Here is a 23218-nt window from a genome sequence, read left to right on the forward strand (position 1 = left end):
TATACATTAAGACCCAATGTCAGGCTGGGCAGACACCATTGATATTTTATTTCACATGGTCTTCAATGGAGAGAGGTAATAGCATACATCAATTTAAAGAGATTATTACCTGCTCTGCAATATAGAAGGTGCGGCTGTCAGTTTTGGGGTGGTACCAGTAGCAGCGAAAAGTTTCTCCCAGAATAGGATTGTATGGTTTTTTCAGACCCTGCAGAAAACAAAGGACTTGACAAAAAGGGAAAATGAGACCATCCTGCCTGTGAGAGACATCCTTAAAGTGGTTGTCAATCTGGCTTTAGTTAATTTCAAAGTCAGGCTCAGTTTTAGAAGGTGAAATCTTAGCCCCAGAGTTTAAATCTGAAGACCATGGTATGCAAACCAAAGCATAGCTGGTTCCTGTCCATGGCCAAGAGCATGGCTGAAAGACATTGGAAGCACAGATTAAAATATCAGTTACTGATTCTAATTTCCAAAATTTGTACTCTTCTAAGATACACTCATCTGTATACAGTTATAATGCAAATAGTCTTTTTCAATAGAAGATTGTTTAAAATGCTCAGTGTATTCAACTGTCTTGCACTGCAACAATGAATAGTGAGCTTGTGTGCAGTAACAGGGAATAATATAACAATTCTGAGCACACCTGGTGTATGACTGACTTTGTCATTCATTGCTAGAACTGACTCACTCATGTTAAGTATGACTGTGATTATATCTCCCTCCTCTCGCCCATTGTTCTTGAACTTGGGAACTAGTCTTTTATTCTAAACCTGCCATCTGTAGTTTATCCTCCATGTCTACTAGTATCTTCTCTAAGTTTCTATCTTATAACATGAATACTTCCTACTGGCTTGATCCATTCCCTCCCCATTGAATATCTGACCACTCAAACTCTTCCCATCTTCCACGAACTCCAATGTCAGAACTCAGCTACCCATGGTTTGTATTTGCCCAACTCTGCTTGCCTATCATGGCGGCATGATGATGCAGTGGTTAGCACTGTTGCCTCTCAGAACCAGGGACCTGGGTTCAATTCCGGCCTTGGATGACTGTCTGCGTGGAGTTTGCACATCCTCCCAGTGTCTACCTGGATTTCCTCCACGCGCTCTGGTTTCCTCCCACAGTCCAAAAATGTAAGAGTTAGGTTGACTGGCCATGCTTAATTGCCCCTTAGTGTTAGGGGGTTCAGCACTGTGAATGCATTGGTTATGCGGTAGGACCTGGGTGGGATTGTTGTAGGTGCATGCTTCCACAATGTGGACTGATGGGCTGAATGTAAGGTTTCTGATTCTCTGATCACTTACATCTTTAGGTTTAGCAAGGTTAATCCAGAACTACATGAGCTGTGCAAATTCTGGAAGGCTGACAGATAGAAGTTCCGATCACAATGGAGGCTACAAACTTCAAAATGAATTTCTAGGGGCAATTATCTCTGTGTAAAATGCCATCAGTCCAATTTCCTACATACTGGTGCCTTATCATGATACCCATCTTTCTCATGGTAACTGTCCCACTGCCCTTGATACTGCCTTACCTTAGGTTTCTTGTAAAACCCAGACAGGTACCATCGCACAACCTGTTTCATGCGACTGTATGCATTCTCTTCAAGAGCAGCTCTGGGGGAAAAATGGAAAGCAGATTTCAGAAGCTTCAACTGCAGATAACAGACAGGGAACTACTCAGCCATTCATGGTCCACAAAGCCAAGCATCTTCTGTAAACTGAAACATTCAAATAAACTTCAGCATTTTGAGTCATCCACTGTGAACCTTGAACAACCAGGGTTTTCAAGAGTTGTCGCCACTTTAAGGTTGCATTTGAAACCTATATTTTCTCAATATCTGGCAAAGTTAAAGGGTCTACAGGATGTTATTGTTGGACAAACTTCTGCTGAATATCAAAAACAATGGCCACACAGAAGAAAGAACATTTCCATTCTTGATACCCAGTGTCAGTATTATGCCCTGCCAGGTTACACCCCGCCAGGTTAAGTACAGTGTAGTTAGATCCTGCTTCAAAGTAATAGAATCAGCATTGCGAGGTTTCATTTTTACCAGAACATGAGGGTTAATCGCTTGACTCAAATTATAGATTGTATAGTGTTCAGTTTTTTTCAGTTGCTTGTGGCTGCTAGGGAGACACTACTTTGTAAAAGTATACACTGGACTACAAGAGAAGATGCAAGCTTAAAGACCCCCGATTCTGGCAATAACTCACAACTTGTTTGGGTATTTTGTTTGTTTGGAAAACTAGATAAGTGATCAGGATGAAAGGACAACATTGAGAAATCACTGGGAGATAAGCTCCAAGTGGAGCTAGTAAAAATAGTGAGTGGTTGACTTTTCACTGAAAAATAATAGAGTGGAAATCTTACAATTGCTTCACTATCTTATATTTCCTTTCACTACTGCACAAAGCTTGTTGCTTCTCAATGATACACAAGTCTAATAAATAAAAGTAAGATTTTTGTAACATGATTGGAATGACTGCAGGCTGCTAAAGCAGTAGAATACACAGCAGTTAAAGCATATGGAAATCTGGTACTTGAGTATAGGAGACATAGTACAAAAGCCATGGTGTTGTACCAAGCCTAATATAAGAACAAACTGCCCAGGCCTAGCTGGAATTATCATATGACTGATTTGTAAATTTTCTGCCTTTTTATATTTTTATGCTATGATGTGTTGAAAGTTCTACGCAACTAAGTTCTTCCCCATCAAACAGCAATAGGTCAAGTGGCAAGGGTAGTTTAGGTGCTTCCTCAACACCACTCCCAAGACACACAAAGCACTGTTAGATATTATACAATGTTCCCTCTGCACTGTCTTAGTGAAGCACTCCCTATTTGCTTTTGGTCTCTTTCAGTGAGAAGATCAATTTGGCGCCAATAACATTTTATATCCTGCATAGCTATTGAGACAAGCAACTCTGAATTGCAATCCAAGTCTAACAACCTACAGCTCAAATTCTTTGGACTCTTAGGTACTCATGATGGTGGAACAATTTGAAACTTTAAACAGTATTGACTGGTTCAATGCTTGTCACAGCACCCTAGTCGAGGGCCGTACCATGTTATAAGAATACCAGCAGGCTTTGTATTCTAATTGCAAATAGCAGGATTCCCTATGCTTCATAACTGCTATTTATTACATTGTTTGGAGGTCTTGTGGTGCAATGGTAGTGCCCCGCCTATCAGCCACAAGCTCCAGGTTCGAGTCCCACTCCAGGATTTGATGGCGAAGGAGGTTATGTTCATAACCTGCCCAACAGGTTGAGTATCAACTTACAAAATACATTCCACACAAAGGCAGGTGGTAAGACTGGGAGAGAATCCTGGTCACCCATGCTTGATGCAGAATATAACTCCTCAAGCTATAAGCTTCTGGTGACAGGCTAGCAGCTTGTTTCAGAAAAAACATCGCTACGAGGATAGATTAAAGTCTGCCTTTTGCGCCACGAGGGATAGGAAAAGAAAGAACAGCAATGACATGGTTCAAAATCTGCTGCTTGTGTGCATTCTTCCAAGATTTCTTTAAATTGAGAGTATGATTCCACTGTAACAAAATGTGAGGCTGCTCACATTCATAGGCTGCAAATGAGTACTAGTTGCAAAGACCTAATTAATCAACCACGCCTGGGAATGCTGATTCTAGCCAAAGCTTGGAGATGGCTTCTGTAGTATAAGAAAAGATCACTTACTGGGACAGTAGATCAGAGTGGTAATAGTAGTCAGACAACTTGTCCAGAAACGACCGAGGCTCCAGGATAAAGGTTGGTAATACAACTCGTGATAGGTCCATTCCAGGTCGGAGTTGCTTCAACACTGTCCACATCAGACTCTTGTTTTCTTCAGACACTGTTTCAGCTGGAGTAGTTGCACCCATCTATAGGCCAGAAAGAAAGAGATCATGTTGCTGTCAGTACCCCAGTGTCTTAGATTCAAAAATACCACTGCATGGATTTAACTCTCCTGGGTTTGTGTGGAACAGGAAATATGAGTTTTACACCTGACCATCATCAAATGATCCCTGCAGGAACATCTAGATGTGGATAGGATCAAACTCAGTCCTGTGGTTAACTAACCTGCCATTAACTTGGGCAAGGTACCAGGAGCACTCAGCATCCATGAGGCTGTGCTCTGCAAAAATTAGCTTTGAGAAAGGAGGGGATTTTTTAAAAAAATAGCAAAATGATTTAACTGTAAAAAGTATATCCTCACCCCATTTTCAAGCAGTTTCCCTAATACAATGCAACTTTCAGTTCACACACTTCCTAAACTTGCCTCCTTCCTCCTTAATGCAGTGTCTTGCCAACCAAACTCACTCAAATGGGAATCTGATCTCCAAGGATTGCCACTTTGGGAATCTTGTGCTCAGAAATTTGCCCAAGGACACACAGTCACTAGGGAAATAACTTCTTTAATTCCATTAACAAATTATGCAGCACATCTACTCTCCAGCTCTTACGTCTCCAAACTCCTCTGAATTTTCTGCCATGTAAGTCGTCTCTGATAAGTTCTTTCTGCTCATCTCTCCATGGATTTCGGATAGGTCTGTGTCACTCTCCTCACTCCTGCTGCTCTTTTCATTTGTGTCATTTTCCAGCTCCTCATGGTGAGGATCATTCTCTCGGTCTGATTTGTCGGAGTACATATCAGTGTCTTTGTACTGAACATGATTTGCAAACTCAGCATCACTTAAACTAAAGAGAGAAAAGAGAGAAGTCTAAGGATAACAATCAGAACCCAAAATAACTATTAATCCACAGAAGTGAGTTTTAAGAAAGTATTTTAAGGCAGAGAGAAGGGTTCAGAATGGAAGTTTCGGAGGCTGCAGCAAAAGCAGTTGATATTTCATAATGGTCAGCAAAGATGCCTACCAGTGAGAAAGACAGACTCTACAGAGAAGGATGCATCATCCATAGCCAACAAAAGAAGTTAAAGAAACAAACTGAAAATAAAGCTTGTAATTTTGCGAAGATTAATGGTAGGTTAGAAGATTGGATAGGATTTTAAAAGTAACAAATATTTAAAATGTAATAAGAGGGAGAAATTAGAATACAAGAGAAAGATAGCTAGCAACTTTTTTAAAACAAGAATTCTGAGGGAGTGGTTAGAAGGAGTTGTGGGCCAGCCAGCTTTAAATCAGCGCCAGGTTTAAAAGGAGGCCTGGTGTAGATAGCGGGCAGCGTCTGAGCGGGCAGTGGAGTGAGAGGGAAGCAGAGTGAGCAATTAGGGCTTAATATCAAAAGGGCTTGGGAGAAAAAGGGCCAGGTGAGTTTGTGCGGAAATTTTCAACATTACTGCAGTGAATAATGGAGGGGCATGTGATGTGTTGTTTCTGTATGATGTGGGAACTGTTGGACCCCAGGGTCCTCCCCAGTGACCATGTCTGCAGTAAGTGCAGGTTGCTGGAGGAGTGCCAGCTCAAGGTAGATGAGCTGGCCTCTGAGCTACGGACGCTGAGGCTCATCAGGGGGAGAAAGGGTGCCATTGTCAATGGGGTGCAAGTAACATCCACCCCCCCTAAGCTTGCTAACTCTAAGGGTCAGGAACAAGAGGGGGCTGCTGAGAGGAGGAAGGAGGGTGGGGAGAGGAGGCCTCAGCCTCTCAAGCTGCATAACAGGTTTGAGGTTCTTGCTTCCAGTCTGGACGAGAACGAGGGAGGTGAGGTTGGTGAGCAGACTGCACACGGTACAGTGATGCAGCAGGCATAGGCAAAGAGAAGGGGAAAAGGAACGTAGTTGTAATTGGGGATAGTGGGGTGAAGGGTATTGACACTGTCCTTTGTCACAATGACAAAGTGCACAGAAGGGTGTGTTGTCTGCCTGGTGCTCGGGTCCGGGATGTCGCATCTGGGCTGCAGAGGAACCTGGAGTGGGAGGGTGAGAATCCGGTCGTAGTTGTTCATGTGGGTGCCGACGACGTAGGCAAAATACAAACTGAGGATCTATCTGGGGAGGGAGTATGAAAAGCTGGGAATGGAATTAAAAAGTAGAACCGACAAGGTGGTTATCTCTGGATTACTGCCTGAACCGAGTGCAGATGGGCGTAGGGTTGATAGGATTAAGGAAGTGAATGGGTGGCTCAGGGATTGGTGTGGGAGGAATGGGTTTGAATTTATGGGGCATTGGCACCAGTATTGGGGTAGGTGGGACCTGTTCAGGTAGGATGGGGTTGGTCTGAACCGTGCTGAGATCAGAGTGCTGGCTAATCATGCAAACAGGACTGTAGACAGGGCTTTAAACTAATTGGGGGGGCGGGGGGGGGGGGGGCGGTGTGAGGGTAGGTGACATTACGGGGTCTAAAGTTAAGGAGACGGTACAGGTAAGGATAGAGGCCGAGGATGTCCCAATAATAGAGGGAGTAAGGGGCATGAGTATGGTTGGTGACGTTCCGGCAAATAAGGTCCAGGAGAAGGCTGGGATGAAGGTGCTTTATCTGAATGCGTGAAGCATTAGGAATAAAGTGGATGAGTTGGTGGCGCAGATCGACACAAATGGATATGATCTGGTGGCCATTACAGAGACGTGGCTGCAAGGTGACAGGAACTGGGAGCTGAATGTCCAGGGGTATCAAGTGTTTAGGAAGGATAGGCAGGAGGGAAAAGGTGGGGGGCGTAGCTCTGCTGATTAAGGATAGCATCAGGGTGGTAGCGAGGAATGATATTGGAGCCAAGGAGCAGAAGGTGGAATCGTTGTGGGTAGAGATTAGGAACAGCAAAGGGAGGAAGACGCTGGTGGGTGTCGTCCATAGGCCCCCCAATAATGATCTGGAGGTGGGGCGGGCTGTTAACGCGCAAATAAGTGCGGCGTGCAGGAATGGAACGGCCGTAGTTATGGGGGATTTCAACCTGCATATTGATTGGTCGACCCATGTTGGACGCGGTGGGCTCGAGGAGTTGTTCTTGGAATGCTGCCGGGATAGTTTCCTTGAACAGTGTGTGTTGGAGCCGACGAGAGAGCAAGCTATCTTGGATCTGGTGCTATGTAATGAGGCAGGTAGAATTAGGGACCTTGTGGTGAAGGATCCTCTTGGGGAGAGTGATCATTGTATGGTGGAGTTTCTGGTGCAGATGGAGGAGGAGAAAGTGGGTTCCTGGACACGTGTCCTTTGTTTGAACAGAGGGGAGTACGGTAGGATGAGAGAAGAATCGGCGAATGTGGACTGGGGGAGCGCGTTGGAAGATAGGTCTGCTGAGGAGCAGTGGAGGATCTTTAAGGAGATCTTTCTTGGTGCTCAGCGGAAATTTATTCCGATGGTCAAAAAGTACCGTAGGAGGAGAGGTGGATAACGAAGGAGGTGAAGGAAAGTGTTAAATTAAAAGCGGAGGCGTTTAGAGTAGCTAAGAGTAGTGGGCGAGAAGAGGATTGGGAGAGGTTTAAATGTCAACAAAGATTGACAAAGAGGTTGATAAAGAAGGGTAGGAGAAACTATGAAGCTGGCCTAGCGCTTAATATAAAAAAGGATAGCAAGAGTTTTTATAAATATATAAAAAGGAAGAGGCTGGCTAGGTTGAACGTTGGTCCCTTAGAGGATGAGAAGGGGGACTTAGTGGTAGGGGATGGGGATATGGCGGAGGTCTTGAATAACTTTTTTTGTTTCGGTCTTCACGGAGGAGGACGTGAATAATTTGCCGGATGTTAGAGATGGAAAGGTGGTAGGACTGGAGGGTCTTGATGACATTACTGTTACTAGAGAGGTGGTGCTCGACAGACTGGAGGGGCTGATTGTGGACAAGTCCCCAGGACCGGATGGAATGCATCCGAGGGTCCTGAAAGAAATGGCGGAGGTGATAGTGGATGCCTTGGTGGTTATTTTCCAGACGTCGCTGGATTCCGGGGAAGTGCCGGAAGGTTGGAAAACGGCTAATGTTACGCCGTTGTTTAAGAAGGGTGGCAGACAAAAGGCGGGGAATTATAGGCCGGTTAGTTTAACGTCTGTTGTAGGTAAAATGTTAGAATCCGTCATCAAGGAGGAAATAGCGAGGCATCTTGAGGGGAACTGCTTGATAGAGCAGACGCAGCACGGTTTCGTTAAAGGGAAGTCGTGTCTGACAAATTTACTGGAGCTCTATGAGGATGTGTCTAGGGAGGTGGATAGAGGAGAGCCGGTGGATGTGGTCTTTCTGGATTTTCAGAAGGCGTTTGACAAGGTACCTCACAAGAGGTTATTACAGAAGGTCAGGGGGCATGGAGTTGGGGATAGGGTGTTAGCGTGGATAGAGGACTGGTTGTCAAATAGGAGGCAGAGAGTGGGGGTCAATGGGTGCTATTCGGATTGGCGGATGGTGACTAGTGGAGTGCCCCAGGGGGTCGGTGCTGGGGCCTCAGCTATTTACCATTTATATAGATGATCTGGAGGAGGGAACCGAGTGTAGGGTGTCAAAATTTGCTGATGACACCAAAATTGGTGGAAAGGCAAATTGTGCAGAGGGTGGGGAGAGTCTACAGAAGGATCTAGATAGGCTGGGCGAATGGGCCAGGAAATGGCAAATGGAATTTAATGTTGGCAAGTGCGAGGTGGTCCACTTTGGTAGGAATAATGGTAGGAAGGATTATTATTTAGTGGAGAAAAGCTGCAGCAGGCGACGGTGCAGAGGGACCTCGGGGTCCTTGTGCATGAATCGCAAAAACCCAGCTTGCAGGTGCAGCAGGTGGTCAGGAAGGCGAATGGGATGCTGGCCTTCATCGCGAGGGGGACTGAATATAAAAGTAGGGAGGTCTTGCTGCGGCTGTATAGGGCATTGGTGAGGCCGCAGCTGGAGTACTGTGTGCAGTTTTGGGCGCCGTACTTACGCAAGGATGTTTTAGCCTTGGAGGGAGTGCAGAGGAGGTTTACTAGGCTGATGCCAGAGTTGAGGGGGTTGAGCTATGAGGAGAGGCTGAATAGATTAGGCTTGTACTCGTTAGAGTTTAGAAGAATGAGGGGAGATCTCATTGAGACATATAAGATGATGAATGGGATGGATAGGATAGAGGTGGAGAGACTCTTCCCGCTCAGAAAGGATAGTAGGACTAGGGGGCATAGCCTCAAGATAAAGGGGGGGCGGTTTAGAACGGAGTTGAGGAGGAACTTCTTCACTCAAAGGGTGGTGAATCTCTGGAATTCTCTGCCCGTTGAAGTGGTGGAGGCTGCCTCGCTAAATATTTTTAAGACGCGGGTTGATGGGTTTTTGATGAGAGAGGGGATTAAGGGTTATGGGGAGAGGGCGGGAATGTGGAACTGAGCCACGACAGATCAGCCATGATCTTATTGAATGGCGGGGCAGGCTCGAAGGGCTAGTTGGCCTACTCCTGCTCCTATTTCTTATGTTCTTATGTTCTAAAAAGATTAGTTAAACTGAGTACAGGTCCTTTAGAAAGTCAATTTGGAAATTCATACCAGGGAATAAGGAAATTGCAGAAGCATTGAACAAACAGTATCTATCTTTACTGTAAAAGGCATAAATAACATCTCAGAAATGCTTACAGTTCATGAAGTAAAAGGACAAAGAAACTTAAAACAATCACAATCACCAGAAAAAGGGAGAAAATTATTAGAGCTACAAACCAAGACCTAATGGACGTCATTCTAGGGTCCTAAAATAAGTAGCTGCAGAGATAGTTAAATGCATTTGATTGTAATTTTCTAAAATTCTCTTAATTCTGAAACAGTCCTATCAAATTGGAAAATAGTAAACGAGATTCCTCTATTCAGAAAAAGGACGATATAGGAAGCAGTTAACTGCAGGTCAGTTAGCCTAACATCTATTATAGGAAAAACACTAGAATCTATTATTAAGGAGGTTATAGCAGGACATTTAGAAAATCAAAGCTACTGGACAGAGTCAATATGGTTTTGTAAAAGGGAAATAATGTTTAACAATAATTTGACAATTTTTGACAACTTTGTACATAGCCTGGTTCAACCTCAATTATTGCTCAGGATGAACCACGGAAGTGTTTGTAGAGGACAAAACAATGATTTCTTGTCTTCTGAGTGTTCAACTGCAAAAGTTCTAACCTAACATCAGACAACAAGTTTGCCAGAGCGGAAGTCGCTGTGGATCAAGAGCAGTCTGATTATAAAACCACAGAAGTCATTCATCACATCATGTCAATATCTGACCTTTGTTAAATTTAATCTGAAACTAGTTGCACTGCCATGCTCTCAGTTGCAACATTTATTAGCATACATATGGAGGCTGATTTTATAATTGAAGATAATGTCACCTAGGCCTAGTATGTAAATGAGAAGAGAAGACTGAGAATCAAACCTTGGGAAACTATAGAAATATAGGTACAGGAGGAGAAGCAAACATCTGGAGATGCATTGGCTGTATAGGAGAAGTAGGAGTATAGCCTTATAAGGACACTCCTGTGCAACTGTAGTACTATAACAGGAAGATATCCTTGACAATGCTAAACAGCATGGAGAGGTCGAACAGGATATTGTTTGTGAATTTGACTGGGGCTCTCTGGGAAAGTGCAGAAACCAGACTGAAGGGAGCTGACCATTGAGTGGAGAAGTGGACAAAGATGGGAAATACCACATATAAAGGAGGCTGGAGGTAGGATCATCATGGTAGAGGATCTGATGGATCATATGGCCCATTTCTTGAATGTAGCCAGCTCTGGTCCTGCCATAGCTTTGACTGTGATTAATGAACAAACTTCAGGGTCAGTGCCAGTTGTTACCTATCTAAATATACACGTAAAATGTCCACGTTCTAGGCATTATTGGAATAAGTCAATAGAATAAGTCTGTGACCAGACACCTACTGGGAAAGCTCTTGGTGAGTGGGACTGAAGCCTCGAAGCAGACTGTACAGTCCTGGGTGAGTTGCATCTATCGAGCAGTTCAGATCACCATCCTTAACTGTGTTGCGTTTGAGAAGGCTTGAACACCGTAGAGCTAGCTCCAGAGCATCCATCCAACATCGACCTAAGGAGGGACAAAAGAAAAACAAATCAGAATAAACCAAAAGATAGATGCCCAAGAATATAAAATTGGAAATAAACCAGACATTTTTGATTATCAGACACAGAGGAATATAGGTCTGACAATAAACTGGTAGTGAACATTAAGAATACAATGAGGAAGATGTTTAACAATAAAATCTATTGTACATCTTTGTGTAAAAGTTGAATTTTTCAGAATTTATTTTCTGCAAAAAAGTCATGGGTTAACTTTTACATGAGTAGTATTTCGAGGGGTTGGCATATCACCATCAGCTTTAAATTTTCCACCATCCACAATACCAGGTGGAATTACAATGAACTCACTCTTCTTGTGGCCAGTCATCTTTACAAAGAAGGTTTTTTCACCAATCTTGGTAACAAGCTTGTTTGCTGCCATGTTAAAGTTCATTGGTACTTAATGCACATTTTCACTGTAGGCCAATCAACAAGTATTCTTCTCTCTATATCAGATGACAAATCAGTGGAATTTGGTTTGTTTACTGTCAAGTTCAGATGGCAGACATTGTGAAATTTTCATTTTCTGACAAAATACAGGATTGTGTCCTTTCCTGAATCTTGCGCTTCATTGGGCACGAACATATAATTCTGAAATACCATTTTCAATTAGCTGAAGGCATAGAGATGGATAACCCCACAGGTCATAATAACATTGTGCCAATGTTTGTTAACCTATTTTTCTTTCTTCTCCTGGTTTAAATTGAAGTACGTATTTATTGTTGTTTCTTGAAGGCATTGTAATAGATCATGTCCTAACCATTAATCTTGTTGACTGGCTGGGAGCTTGGAAGGAAAATCTAAAGGTTTCCATGTGATTGCCTCGAAATTAATGAACCATTGTAAATGTCTATAAGGAATTAATAATTCCAACATAGTTGGATCTCTCAAAAAATTAGGTTAACTTTACAGACATAATATGAAAAATTATATTTTTTTTAGGCCAAAAGTCATAGGGTCAACTTGTACATGAGACTGACTTTTACATAATGGTTTAGGATACATTTCTGTAATGAAACATCCCAAGGTGCTTCACTGAAGCATTATAACACAAAATATGACACCAAGTCACATATGCAGATGTTAGATCAGATGACCAAAAGCTTGGTCAAAGACATAGGTTTTAAGGAGTGCCTTAAAGGAGGAAAGTGAGATAGAGAGAGAGGTGAAGAAAGGGAATTCCAGCGCTCAAGACCTAGGCACTTGAAGGCACATCCATTAGTGGAATGATTAAAATTGGGGATGTGCAAGAAGCCAGAATTAGATGTTAGAGTGCAGGCTAAGTTTTTTAAAAAATGACGATACCAAATATCTGAGAAGAAACAAGTCTGTTTGCAAACTTGGTATCATGTTTGACTCCAAGTTGAGCTTCCGATCACACATTTGCACCATCACTAGGACCTCCTTTTTCTACCTCTATAACATCACCTGTCTTCTTATCACATCTGTGGCTGAAATCCTCATTCATGCTTGTATAACGTTGCGTAAAAGTTGAATTTTTGACAATTTATTTTCTGCAAAAAGTCATGGGTTAACCTTTACATGAGTAGTATTTTGAGGGGTTGACATAGCTTGGCCATCACCATCAGCTTTAATTTTGCACTATCCACCATACCAGGTGGAATTTCAGTGAACAGTCTCCTTTTGTAAGATTAGAGTGCTCGGGACAAGTAAACTTACACATGGATTTGAAAACAAGTACGGGAATTTCAAAATCAAGATGTTGCTGGGCTTGAAGCCAATGTAAGTCAAGGGACTCTCTTCCTCACAACACTGTGGTTGTACCTACGTCACAGGACAGCAGCAGTTTAAGGCAGCAGCTTAACACCACCTTCTCGAGGGCTGTGGATGAGCAACAAGTGCTGGCCTAGCCAGTGATGCCCACATCCTGTAAATTAAATCAAGATAGGACACAGGCAGCAGACTTTTGGATGACCTTAATGTCACAGAGGATAGAACATGGATAACCAGCCAGGATTGCAGTGGAATATTCATGTATAGAGGTTAAAAAAGCATGACTGAGGATTTCAGCCACAGACATGATCGGAAGGCAGATGATGTTACAGAGGTAGAAAAAGGAGGTCCTAGTGATGGTGCAAATGTGTGATTGGAAGCTCGACTTGGGGTCAAATATGATACCAAGTTTGCAAACAGATTTGTTTCTTCTCAGATATTTAGTATAGTCGTTTTAAAAAAAAACTTAGCCTGCACTCTAACATCAAAGTATATTTAAACAAAGCAGTGCTCTGTGAACACCAATGTCTATTATCTTCCAATCAAAAAAACAACCATTTACCTGGACTTGCAGTTTTCCATCCACAAGCCAATATTTTTGCCAACCTTCCGATTCTGCGAATCTCTAGTTTGTTAAGCAGTCTTTTATGTGGTACGTTGTCAAACACTTCCTTTAATCCGTATGGACAACATCCACCTTATTCTTAACTATCATTCCATCAAAAAAATCAATTAGATTCGCCAAACATGATCTTTACAAATCTATGCTTGGACTCCTTAATTAACTCAACCCTCTCCAGATGTCTGTTAATTCTTTTATTGATTATTGTTTCAAAAACCTTACCCAGCACATATGTTAAACTGATTGGCCTGTAGTGAATGAAATGTCTTTACATCCTTTATGGAACATTTGCTACTTTCCAATCTTCTGATACATCCCCCATATGTAAGAAAACTTGAAAGATTATGGAACTCCCCCCCCCCAACCCCTCTTCCCTTTGCAACCTGGATGCAAGCCATCAGGATCAGGCAAAGGCACTCCAAACATACTCAGCCTTTGCAGTAGTACAGTAGATTTTTTTTAAAAACGCCATCCATTTCCTCCCCCAAGGTGTGATCATAATGCAGTCAAACAGGTTATCTGTGTCTACCTGCAAATCCTTCCAGTATGCCAGTGGCTCCTGGTAAGAGCAGGAGAGACTCCTAGTCAGTCACACTTGATGTGGAATGGAGCCATTCAAGCTATAAGCCCCTCGTGAGAGACTAACGAGACCGTTCCAGGAATTACTATCTATGGAAACAGACAAAAGTCTGCCTTAGTGAACCACTGGATGCAGGGAGAGAATTGGAATTGTGATTACCTGCACCGTTTCAGCTTCTATCAATGTGTTGGCCAGCATTCTCTTCCTTTTTAAACACTGATACAAAATATTTGTTTTATATTCAAATCTTGACTTGCTACCCTCTTTGTCCTGATCAGGCCCCATCCTGCCTCTTGATACCTGATTTGATATCTATTATTATCACATGTATAAGTGAAAAGTATTGTTTCTTGTGTGCTATTCAAAGCATACCTTTCATAGAGAAGGGAAGGAGAAAGTGCAGAATGTAGTGTTACCGTCATAGCAAGGGTGTAGAGAAAAATGAACTTAATGAGGTTAGGTCCATTCAAAAGTCTGACGGCAGCGGGGAAGAAGCTGTTCTCGAGTCAGTTGGTATGTGACCTCAGGCTTTTGTACCTTGTTCCCGGCGAACGAAGGTGGGAGAGAACATGTCCGGGGTGCATGGGGTCCTTAATTATGCTGGCTGTTTTTACGAAACAGCGGGAAGTGTAGACAGGGTCAATGGATGGGAGGCTGGTTTGCATGGTGGATTGAGCTACATTTTATAGTTTCTTGAGGTCTTGAGCAGAGCTATACCAAGCTGTGATACAGCCAGAAAGAATGCTTTCTATGGTACATCTGTAAAAAACATTCTTTCTGGTTGCTTATCATTTACATGCCAGATGATGATTTTTGGGCTCCCTTTCCAGTCTTCTTATCCTCTTCACTTCCCCTCTCAAAATATTGCATTTGCTCTCGTTCTTGCTTGAAGAATTTGCCTGATACACATCATACATCTTTTCTTATTTCATCATATTCCCTATCTCCCACATGTTGGAATGTACCTAGCCTGAACCCAAAACTTTTCCACCTTAAAGGCCACCTGTTATTCCATTTTTGTTCTTCACGTCAATCTTTAGTTCCATTTTATCCTGGCTAGATCCAATGAAGTTAGTCCTCTTCTAATTTAGAAGTTTTACTTTACATTATTCCTTGCTCCTCTCCCTTGCTAATCTAAATCTTATAAAACGATGATCATTCTTACACGTATTCCCCTGCAGACATTTGGTCCACATAGCCCACACTAATTCCCAGCACCCAGTTCCATCAATATTTCCTTTCTGATTGGATCAAGAACATACTGTCAATGAATTTCTCCTGAATATATTTCAAAAATTCTTGTCCCTCCTTAACCTTTATTCTAACATTATCCCAATCAGTAATTGGGGAAATTAAAGTGTCCCCCATTATCACCATTTTTTTGATCTTGCACATCTGTGATTTCCCTGCAGATTAGCTCCTCTAGCTCTCTCACTATTTGGAGTGCTATAGAATACTCCCAGTAGCATGACCATACCTTTCTTCTTTCTAAGCGCGAACCACATCGATTCTGTCCTTGTCCCTTTCTATATACATGTTTTATCAAACACAACATTTTGTAATTTCCTTACTTTTATTTCATTTTCTTTCCCTTCTCCCTTGCTGATTCTGATTTAGATAGTTTCATAGGCACTGACATTTCTCCGCCACTTCACTCATGTGAGCTGGATACACGTCAGCAGTTAGTTGAGCATACCCGAGGAGGCCAAACCTGTTCTCAGTAAACATCTACAAATGTGCATCTTCACATTTGTGAAGTTGACTGATTAGCCCCACACACCTCAAGGGAACTGTGATTCAATTGCAGTCATTACATAGTGCTCATACCATATATTCACATTTGTATCAAATTCCTCTTTCCACTTATTTTACAGAAGTATCACCAATTTAAAAAGAAAAAGTTAACTGCTCTTTTATAACGAATAGGAACATTAGTCATTGTAATTTGTGCTTTATGACTCAGTTCAATATGGGTTGTTGCATTTCCCCTTTAGGATATCGGGGGGGTGAATAATGGAATTTATGCATTATTACATGAAACTGAGAACACTGCTGAGAGGGGGAGGGCGAGGGCGAGGGGTGGAAAAGCCAACGGGCCCAATTCTCCCATCACGACCCGCAGCTTTTCTAGCGGGTGCAGTTGGAAGAATCGCGTGTCGACCATTTCGTGGGATTCACGCATGTGCCGGGAATGCATGCACATCCCCCAGAGCTGGAGAACAGTCACAATCAAGACCATGCTGGAAACCAGCAGGAAGAGAGATAAGTCAATTGAATTTTTAAAAATATATTTTAAATATATTTTGCATATGATTATCGGGCCCGGCACGGAACCTGCCAGGCCCAATAACATCTCCCACCGCGCCAGGAGTACTTCATTCCAATGGGATTTAGAGTAGCTCCCACATTTGGGGAGACCCCACCAGAGTGAAGGGGGGCAATTGAGGTCCCCCCCACAAGGGATTGGATGGTGGGGGTTGGTGCCCCTTGGGCATGGGCATCCTGGCAGTGCCAGCCTGTACCCCTGGTGCTGCCCAAGGGAAAGATGCCCATGCCCAGGTGGTGCCTTGGCACTTTGGGGCCTATTGTGGGCAGGGCCTAGGGGTGATCGGTGGGGGTGGGGGGATCCCACTGCCACACTGCATTGGGATCGGTCTAGGCTGGAGGGAGGGCAGCAATTGGGGCCGGCTGGTCTGCCAGGGCGAGGGGGGATTGCCACTTCTGGGGAAGGGGGGAGTGCTCTGGGGCAGCGGGGATGAAAGGGCTGGTGCGGGAATTGTTATGGGGTCCGCAATTGACCAGTGATTGAGCTGGTCAACAAATGGGGATACTAACAGATCGGGGCCACTGCGCATGCTCAGAGTAAAAAGTCTGACAACACCAGGTTTTAGTCCAACCAATTTATTTGATAATAGACTCACAAGCTTTCGGGTTAGCCCCTTCGTCAGGTGAATGGAGAGTTCTGGCCTCAGACAGAGCATATAAAGCACAGACAGTTTAGAGATTACTGATTAAAATGCGAATCCTTACACCTAACCTGCTGTTCAAGACCTGAAGTGGCTGACAATGTGAGTGGAAGGAGCACTGATCACAGATTACAGAGATGTGTATTGTCTCCAGACAGTGCAGTAAGTGAGGTTTTGCAAACCCAGGCAAGTCACGGGGGTTACAGATAGTGCGACATGAACCCAAGATCCCTGTTGAGACCGTCCTCATGTGTGCGGAACTTGGCTATCAGTCTCTGCTCAGCGACTCTGCGCTGTCGTGTGTCGTGAAGGCCGCCTTGGAGAATGCTTACCCGAAGGTCAGAAGCTGAATGCCCGTGACCACTGAAGTGTTCGCCAACAGGAAGGGAACAGTCTTGCCTGGTGATTGTCGAGCGATGTTCATTCATCCGTTGTCGTAGTGTCTGCATGGTCTCCCCAATGTACCAAGCTTCGGGACATCCTTTCTTGCAACGTATCAGGTAGACAATGTTGGCCGAGTTGCAAGAGTATTTACCATGTACCTGGTGGATGGTATTCTCGTGTGTGATGATGGTATCCATGTCGATGATCCGGCATGTCTTGCAGAGGTTGCTGTGGCAGGGTTGTGTGGTATTGTGGTCACTGTTCTCCTGAAGGCTAACTGCCGGATCCAAGTGTAGAGGATCTCCAAGAAGATTGCGCATATCGACACAGACGTCAAGTTTTTACAGAGATGCAAGAAAGCAGACAAGATAAGGATTCGCATTCTAATCAGTAATCTCTAAACTGTCTGTGCTTTATATGCTCTGTCTGAGGCCAGAACTCTCCATTCACCTGACGAAGGGACTAACCCGAAAGATTATCAAATAAATCGGTTGGACTAAAACCTGGTGTTGTCAGACTTTTTACTGTGTTTACGCCAGTCCAACGCCGGCATACCCACATCATGCTCAGAGTTCCAGAGCTGTCAGACTCTGGCAGGAATAGGCCCCCCCCCCACCCCCAGGTTTTTAATGATATTCACGATTGTGACCTCTGCGGTGCATAGAGTGGGGAGATTCAGGTCTGAAGCTGCACTGAAAAAACAGTTGTGATCTAGAATAGTTTCCCACCAATTCAGTTTTTGGCAGAATTGCCCCCAGTGTTTCTCTTGTGACTATTTCCAGCTACTTACCAAAGCTTCTTTGACAGCATCTCCCAAACCTGCAACTTCTGCCACCTTGACAAAGACAACAGGCATAATGGAACACCTTCCCCTCTAAATAACACACCATCCTGACTCAGGAAAAGATCACTGTTCCTTCATTTTTTGCTGAATCAAAACCCTAGAACTCCCTACCTAACAGCACTGTGGGAACACCTTCGCCACATGACTGTAGCAGTTCAAGAAAAATTAATGATGGGCAATAAATACTGGCCTTTGCCAGTGATACACATCCTATGAAGGGATTAAATAATGTGACCAGTGCAATTTTTCCCCCTACCATAGTGTTATGGAGGAGGGTAAATGTTACTTTGTAAAGGTTTCTCCAGAATACCTTATTTTCCTGAAGACATCTTGTAGTTAAGAATACGCTCATTTAATGCATCCGGTTTTATCAGAATTACAACGTAGAACCGTGGAGTAAACCTCAGAAGTGAGTTACAGTGATGGTTTCTGAGTATAAACTTTGCCTTCCTCCAGGTATAAGCTCTAATTCTCATTTCCACCCTACTCTACTGTGTACCCTCCAAATTCATTCTCACCATCTCACAGGCAGAAACATGCGAGACATAAGCTCACCATCCGACTCAGAGGCAGCTCGGAAGATCAGGTAACTACTGGGCAGAGGTTGTGTTATCGATCCCACATTCTCACCTTTTGGACCCTGAAAAAGACAAGGCCTAAAGTTAACATAAAGATGAATGGTTTTGGAGAAAAAGTTCTGGTTGACATTGTGTAATAAGTTGGCCACACCGTTAATCAGCTTAGCTGGAAATGAACTTTCCTTTGGGACAGGAATTAGATACAACTCCTGGGGCTAGTTGGATCAGGGATTTGGGGGTATTGGGGTGAGGAGGCAAGATCAGGGTATTAAATTTGATGATCAGCCATGATCATACTGAATTGCAAAGCAGGCTGAAAGGCCTACTCCTGCTTTTATTTTCTAGGTATGTTTCTACGTGTGACAAGTAGATTTGGATTAAAGTCTCCTCTGACACCTCGTATGGTGTTAGAAGCATTATTTTCTCTGGAGATGTAGCCCTTCTGAGGAGATCTAATTTGTCTGTTGAATCAAAGATACCTATTGCAAATAGCAAGTACTCAATAGGCACTCAAACTGGGAAAGATAGTAGTCTGATTCTGGACAATTCTCTTCGAAGGCCAAAAATGGATTACTTATACTAGAGAGATCTGTTATATTTCCATTCGCGCACATGAATCTAAAACACTTTATTGTGGACTTATTTAGACTACTGTCACTGGAAACAGCCTTGACTTTGATAGCAGTATAGTCAAACGAAGGAATTTGCATGCTACTTCATGTGGACCCAAATCCTAGCTTGTGCATTGCTTTTCCACAGTTATCTAAGAATGCAGAACTCCTGGAGCAACAATGTCAACAACTACAGCTATTCTTTTTTCATTACGGGCATCAAACCTGAGCTTCTGGGTCATTGATGCAGATTCATCAATTTGGCCTGTGTAGATCTCCCCTAGACTGCAGGAAATCGCTGGTGCTAAAAGCCTAAATTTACGACCTTTCAGAAAACAAGTATTCATTCTGTTGTTGGCACTAGTGAGGTTAAATTTGTTTCATAACGTGGTGGATTCCACAGCACTCAGATCCAAGACAATTGCAAAACTGTTGCAACATGAGCAAAGTAAAATTGTGTAAATGGCATGAAACTAATCCTCCAATGAACAATAAAAATGAATGCATTATGATGTGAGGGGCTTAATGCATAATGCCAGCTCTACTGTAGTACATCAGACAAGCAGGATGCAACTAGGTTGGGAGAGTTGAGCTTCACATTAGGAATATGTATATAGCTTTAGTTCACATGCATATAACATATAGTACAGACTATGCAATTTAGCCATGCTTTAACTTCAGAGGCTTTTCAACAGCATCAAACTTAATGCAACCAGGATTGTACTTTCTGAAAGAAGTATTTAATCCTATTTTTCCATTCTTTTCCCTTACCCTTTAATTTCCACCACCCCCCCCCCAAATATTTCTGTATTTTCCTGTCCTTCCATTATTGGTTCTGGTGGGATGTTCCCTCCTTACTTATTCTGTCTAGCCCACCTAATGGAGGTCAATTTTTTTGTTTATAATATACTACTTACAAAGACTGGTGATGTGACAACTTGATTCCTCTCCTCAATTCACAATAGGACTCATGAATGTCAATTCCCACCTTTACTTTTCAAGACTGCAATCTCACTGAAGTGAATGTTTGCATGAAGTACGCTCATATTTGTTTCTTTTCTCTTCCAACAATAAGGGAATGCATTGCAACCAGGTTTACTCCAGCATCCTTAATGTATAAGTATTTTATGTACTGTAGGTTTTTGAGGACGTTAAACCTTTGGCACTGAGATGTCCACTCGTTTGTTTTTTCTATTTCAAAAGAGACCTTGAATCTGTGGCACACTCGACATACATTACCTTCACTGCCCAGATGGATTGATCCAGAGGATGGTATAGTTTGAAACAGAAGCCATCCTTTTTGGAGGGTCTTTCGATGAGCTCACAGGTGTTGAGAAGAATGGTCCCCACCCATTGGCCATTGCTGGCTGTTTTGTAAATGAGCAGAACGCCAGGTTTGAGCACACACCAGAATTTGGTCCAGCTTTTCAGAGTACCTCGGATCTGCAATTGAGATTGTGCTCTTCAAATCAGTATAAAAAAACTGAGAATATAAAATTTTGAGCAACATTCATTGAACAGAACAATGTACTGGGCCTAATTGCAAAGGTGGAATGATTAATTTTTGTGTGCTAGACAAAGGAGCATTGATGCAAGAGCAAGTGCAGTAAAAACAAATTTGACTCTGTCTTCATCTGAGTATTCGGCTCAGATAAAAGGAATGGCAATTTTCCTCATTCCAGCCCTGAAGTAGAATGGAAATGAATATATCTAAACACAGCTAAACACTTTTTTGGGGTTTATATCTATGTCCAATTTATAGAAGGATCTTTCACTGACCATCAGGCAAGGAACAATAATCACTTGTTCTTTCTTTACATCACCATTTCATACACGAATTGGGTTACGGTATTATGCACTAAATTTCTCAGGCCCTGAAGTGGTATCAGCAAGAGGAATTGCAGTGAAAAATGAAATGAAAATTGTAACAAAACATTACTGCACACCTACTACCGTAATCTGCATATGGAAGTGGCAGAAGAGTGGGGATCACAGAAAGAGCGTCCATGTGGAAGGCTGTGTGTAGCTTATGAATCCTTCTTCCATGCTCCACCCAACTTTCTGCCACCTACATTTCCAGAATGTGTGTGGAATTGCCGGGAGGGAAGATGTAATGACATGAGAAGGCGGCAAAAAAGGGGCACTTAGTTGATAAGAGTTGGTAGTTGAATCCTGTCAGTTGTTGTTTTGGGTTTGAATATCAATGATTTTGTAGTTAAGTTGGTTGAAGTGATTGCAGCATTTATTATTAACAGCTGTGACTGTAATTTAAGAGGGGACTGAGTGCCTGAGTTAACCATTAAGATAGGTTTGCATACCAATAGTTTAGATGTCTATGGATTTAACTAGTTACATTGGATTGGCTGTCAGTTGAAATTTTTGTGATGGATTTGAACATTAACCTACCTTCAGCCAATCCTCCATCACAACCACAGTAGGATCCTTCAAAGCACTGAGCATCTCCTTGCTGGCTCTCTTCTTCTCCTGTCTGTAATTTTTCTTTTGAACCTATTTAAAATATATAATTCACCAGTAGGGTTGAATTCAACAGTTTATCACAAAGAACATTTTGAAATACACTCAACGGTGACAGTCACTGGAGAACATTTCATTAATGAATATTTAAAAGGAGACGGAAGAGACATGTTAAGTAATTCTTTCAGAATCAATTAATGAAAAGGCAATCTTATTTTTAGAGGAAGGCCTTGCATTACACAAGACATTTAATCTCCTCAGGACATTCCAAGGCACTTCACACCTGAGATGAGATTTGTACATAGCAAGGTCTCACAATCAACAAGTGACATGTATGACAAGTTATGCATTTAGTCAAGAGAAAATTATTGGCTAGGACAAGAACACAGATGTTTGAAAAATGCAGATGTTGGTTTAACTTCTCATCTGAAAAATAACATCTGAAAATATAGCATTATTTCCATATGACACTGAAGTGTAAGCCTAGATTGTCAGTCAAGTTGTGCTTTGAATTAAATCTTCGAATCAGAGATGAGAGTGCTACCAACTGAGTCTAGTTAGTATTTACACTAGTTAAATGGTTACTATGGCTTAATCAGGATTGAGAGGTGAGTGGAAAAGAACAGAACAAGGAGTGGACCCTTTTTTAAATGAATAAAAAGCTGCACAATTAGCACAACCATGGAAACCCATCATCAGCCAAATCTGTTTGTGAACTGGTTGAGCCCCTGGGATGAAGATGTTGAGAATATCAGAAATGTTATGAATACAAGTTGTTATTTGTATGTAATCAATGTAACAATGTAATCAAACAACCAAAGATACTTCACTAGGGCATTAATAAAACAAAAGATGACACTAAGTCAATATCAGAAAACATTAAACATGCATGACTGATTAAAACAAATTTGGTCAAGAGTAAAATGTTGGTTAGGACACAGGAAAACTCTGATCTTTGAAAAGTGCAGATGTTGATTTAATATCTCATCTGAAAGCATAGCATGTAGCAAGCCTGAATTATTGGTCAAATTGTAATTGAACCTACATGGTTGGTCAAATAAGTTAGTTTTAAGGAGTTTCTTAAAGGTGGAAAGTGAAGCAGAAAGGTAGAATGTTTTAGGGAGGGAATTCCAGAGCTTAGAACCCAGGCACAGGTATAGCCACCAGTAGTGGAACATCTAAAATCAGGTACTCAAGAGAACTAGATGACCGCAGATATCTCAGAGGATTGTAGGGCAGGAAGAAGTTGCAGACATAGCACGAAGAGAGGCCATAGAAGAATTTGAAAAGAAGGATAAGAACTTTAAAAGCAAGACATTATGTAACTGTGAGCTAGTGCATGTCAGATGTATAAATGGGAGTGAGATTTGATGCGAGCTGGAACAAAGGCAGCAGAGTTTTGAATTACTCATCTCTACAGTGAATTGATTGAACATGAGACACCAGCTGGATGTGTGTTAGAATAGGCA

The 23218-nt window shown here is 42.5% G+C and overlaps 1 protein-coding gene across 4 annotated transcripts in view; it reads right to left on the reverse strand.

The window, feature by feature from the left end:
• Window positions 1-23218, reverse strand: part of LOC145343909 (oxysterol-binding protein-related protein 5-like) — a 157237-nt gene that overhangs the window by 26487 nt on the left and 107532 nt on the right. For all 4 annotated transcript variants that reach the window (XM_080190425.1, XM_080190426.1, XM_080190424.1 and 1 more), the window contains 8 exons: window positions 21681-21782; window positions 20514-20717; window positions 18641-18725; window positions 10761-10923; window positions 4466-4700; window positions 3699-3883; window positions 1535-1616; window positions 110-208 (listed from right to left, as the gene is read on the reverse strand). In XM_080190425.1, coding sequence (XP_080046551.1) covers window positions 110-208; window positions 1535-1616; window positions 3699-3883; window positions 4466-4700; window positions 10761-10923; window positions 18641-18725; window positions 20514-20717; window positions 21681-21782 — 1155 coding nt within the window. The remainder of the gene's footprint in view (window positions 1-109; window positions 209-1534; window positions 1617-3698; window positions 3884-4465; window positions 4701-10760; window positions 10924-18640; window positions 18726-20513; window positions 20718-21680; window positions 21783-23218) is intronic.

Source organism: Carcharhinus amblyrhynchos, chromosome 6, assembly GCF_965287045.1.
Source record: "Carcharhinus amblyrhynchos chromosome 6, sCarAmb.v2.hapA, whole genome shotgun sequence".
In the NCBI taxonomy this organism is placed as follows: Eukaryota; Metazoa; Chordata; class Chondrichthyes; order Carcharhiniformes; family Carcharhinidae; genus Carcharhinus; species Carcharhinus amblyrhynchos.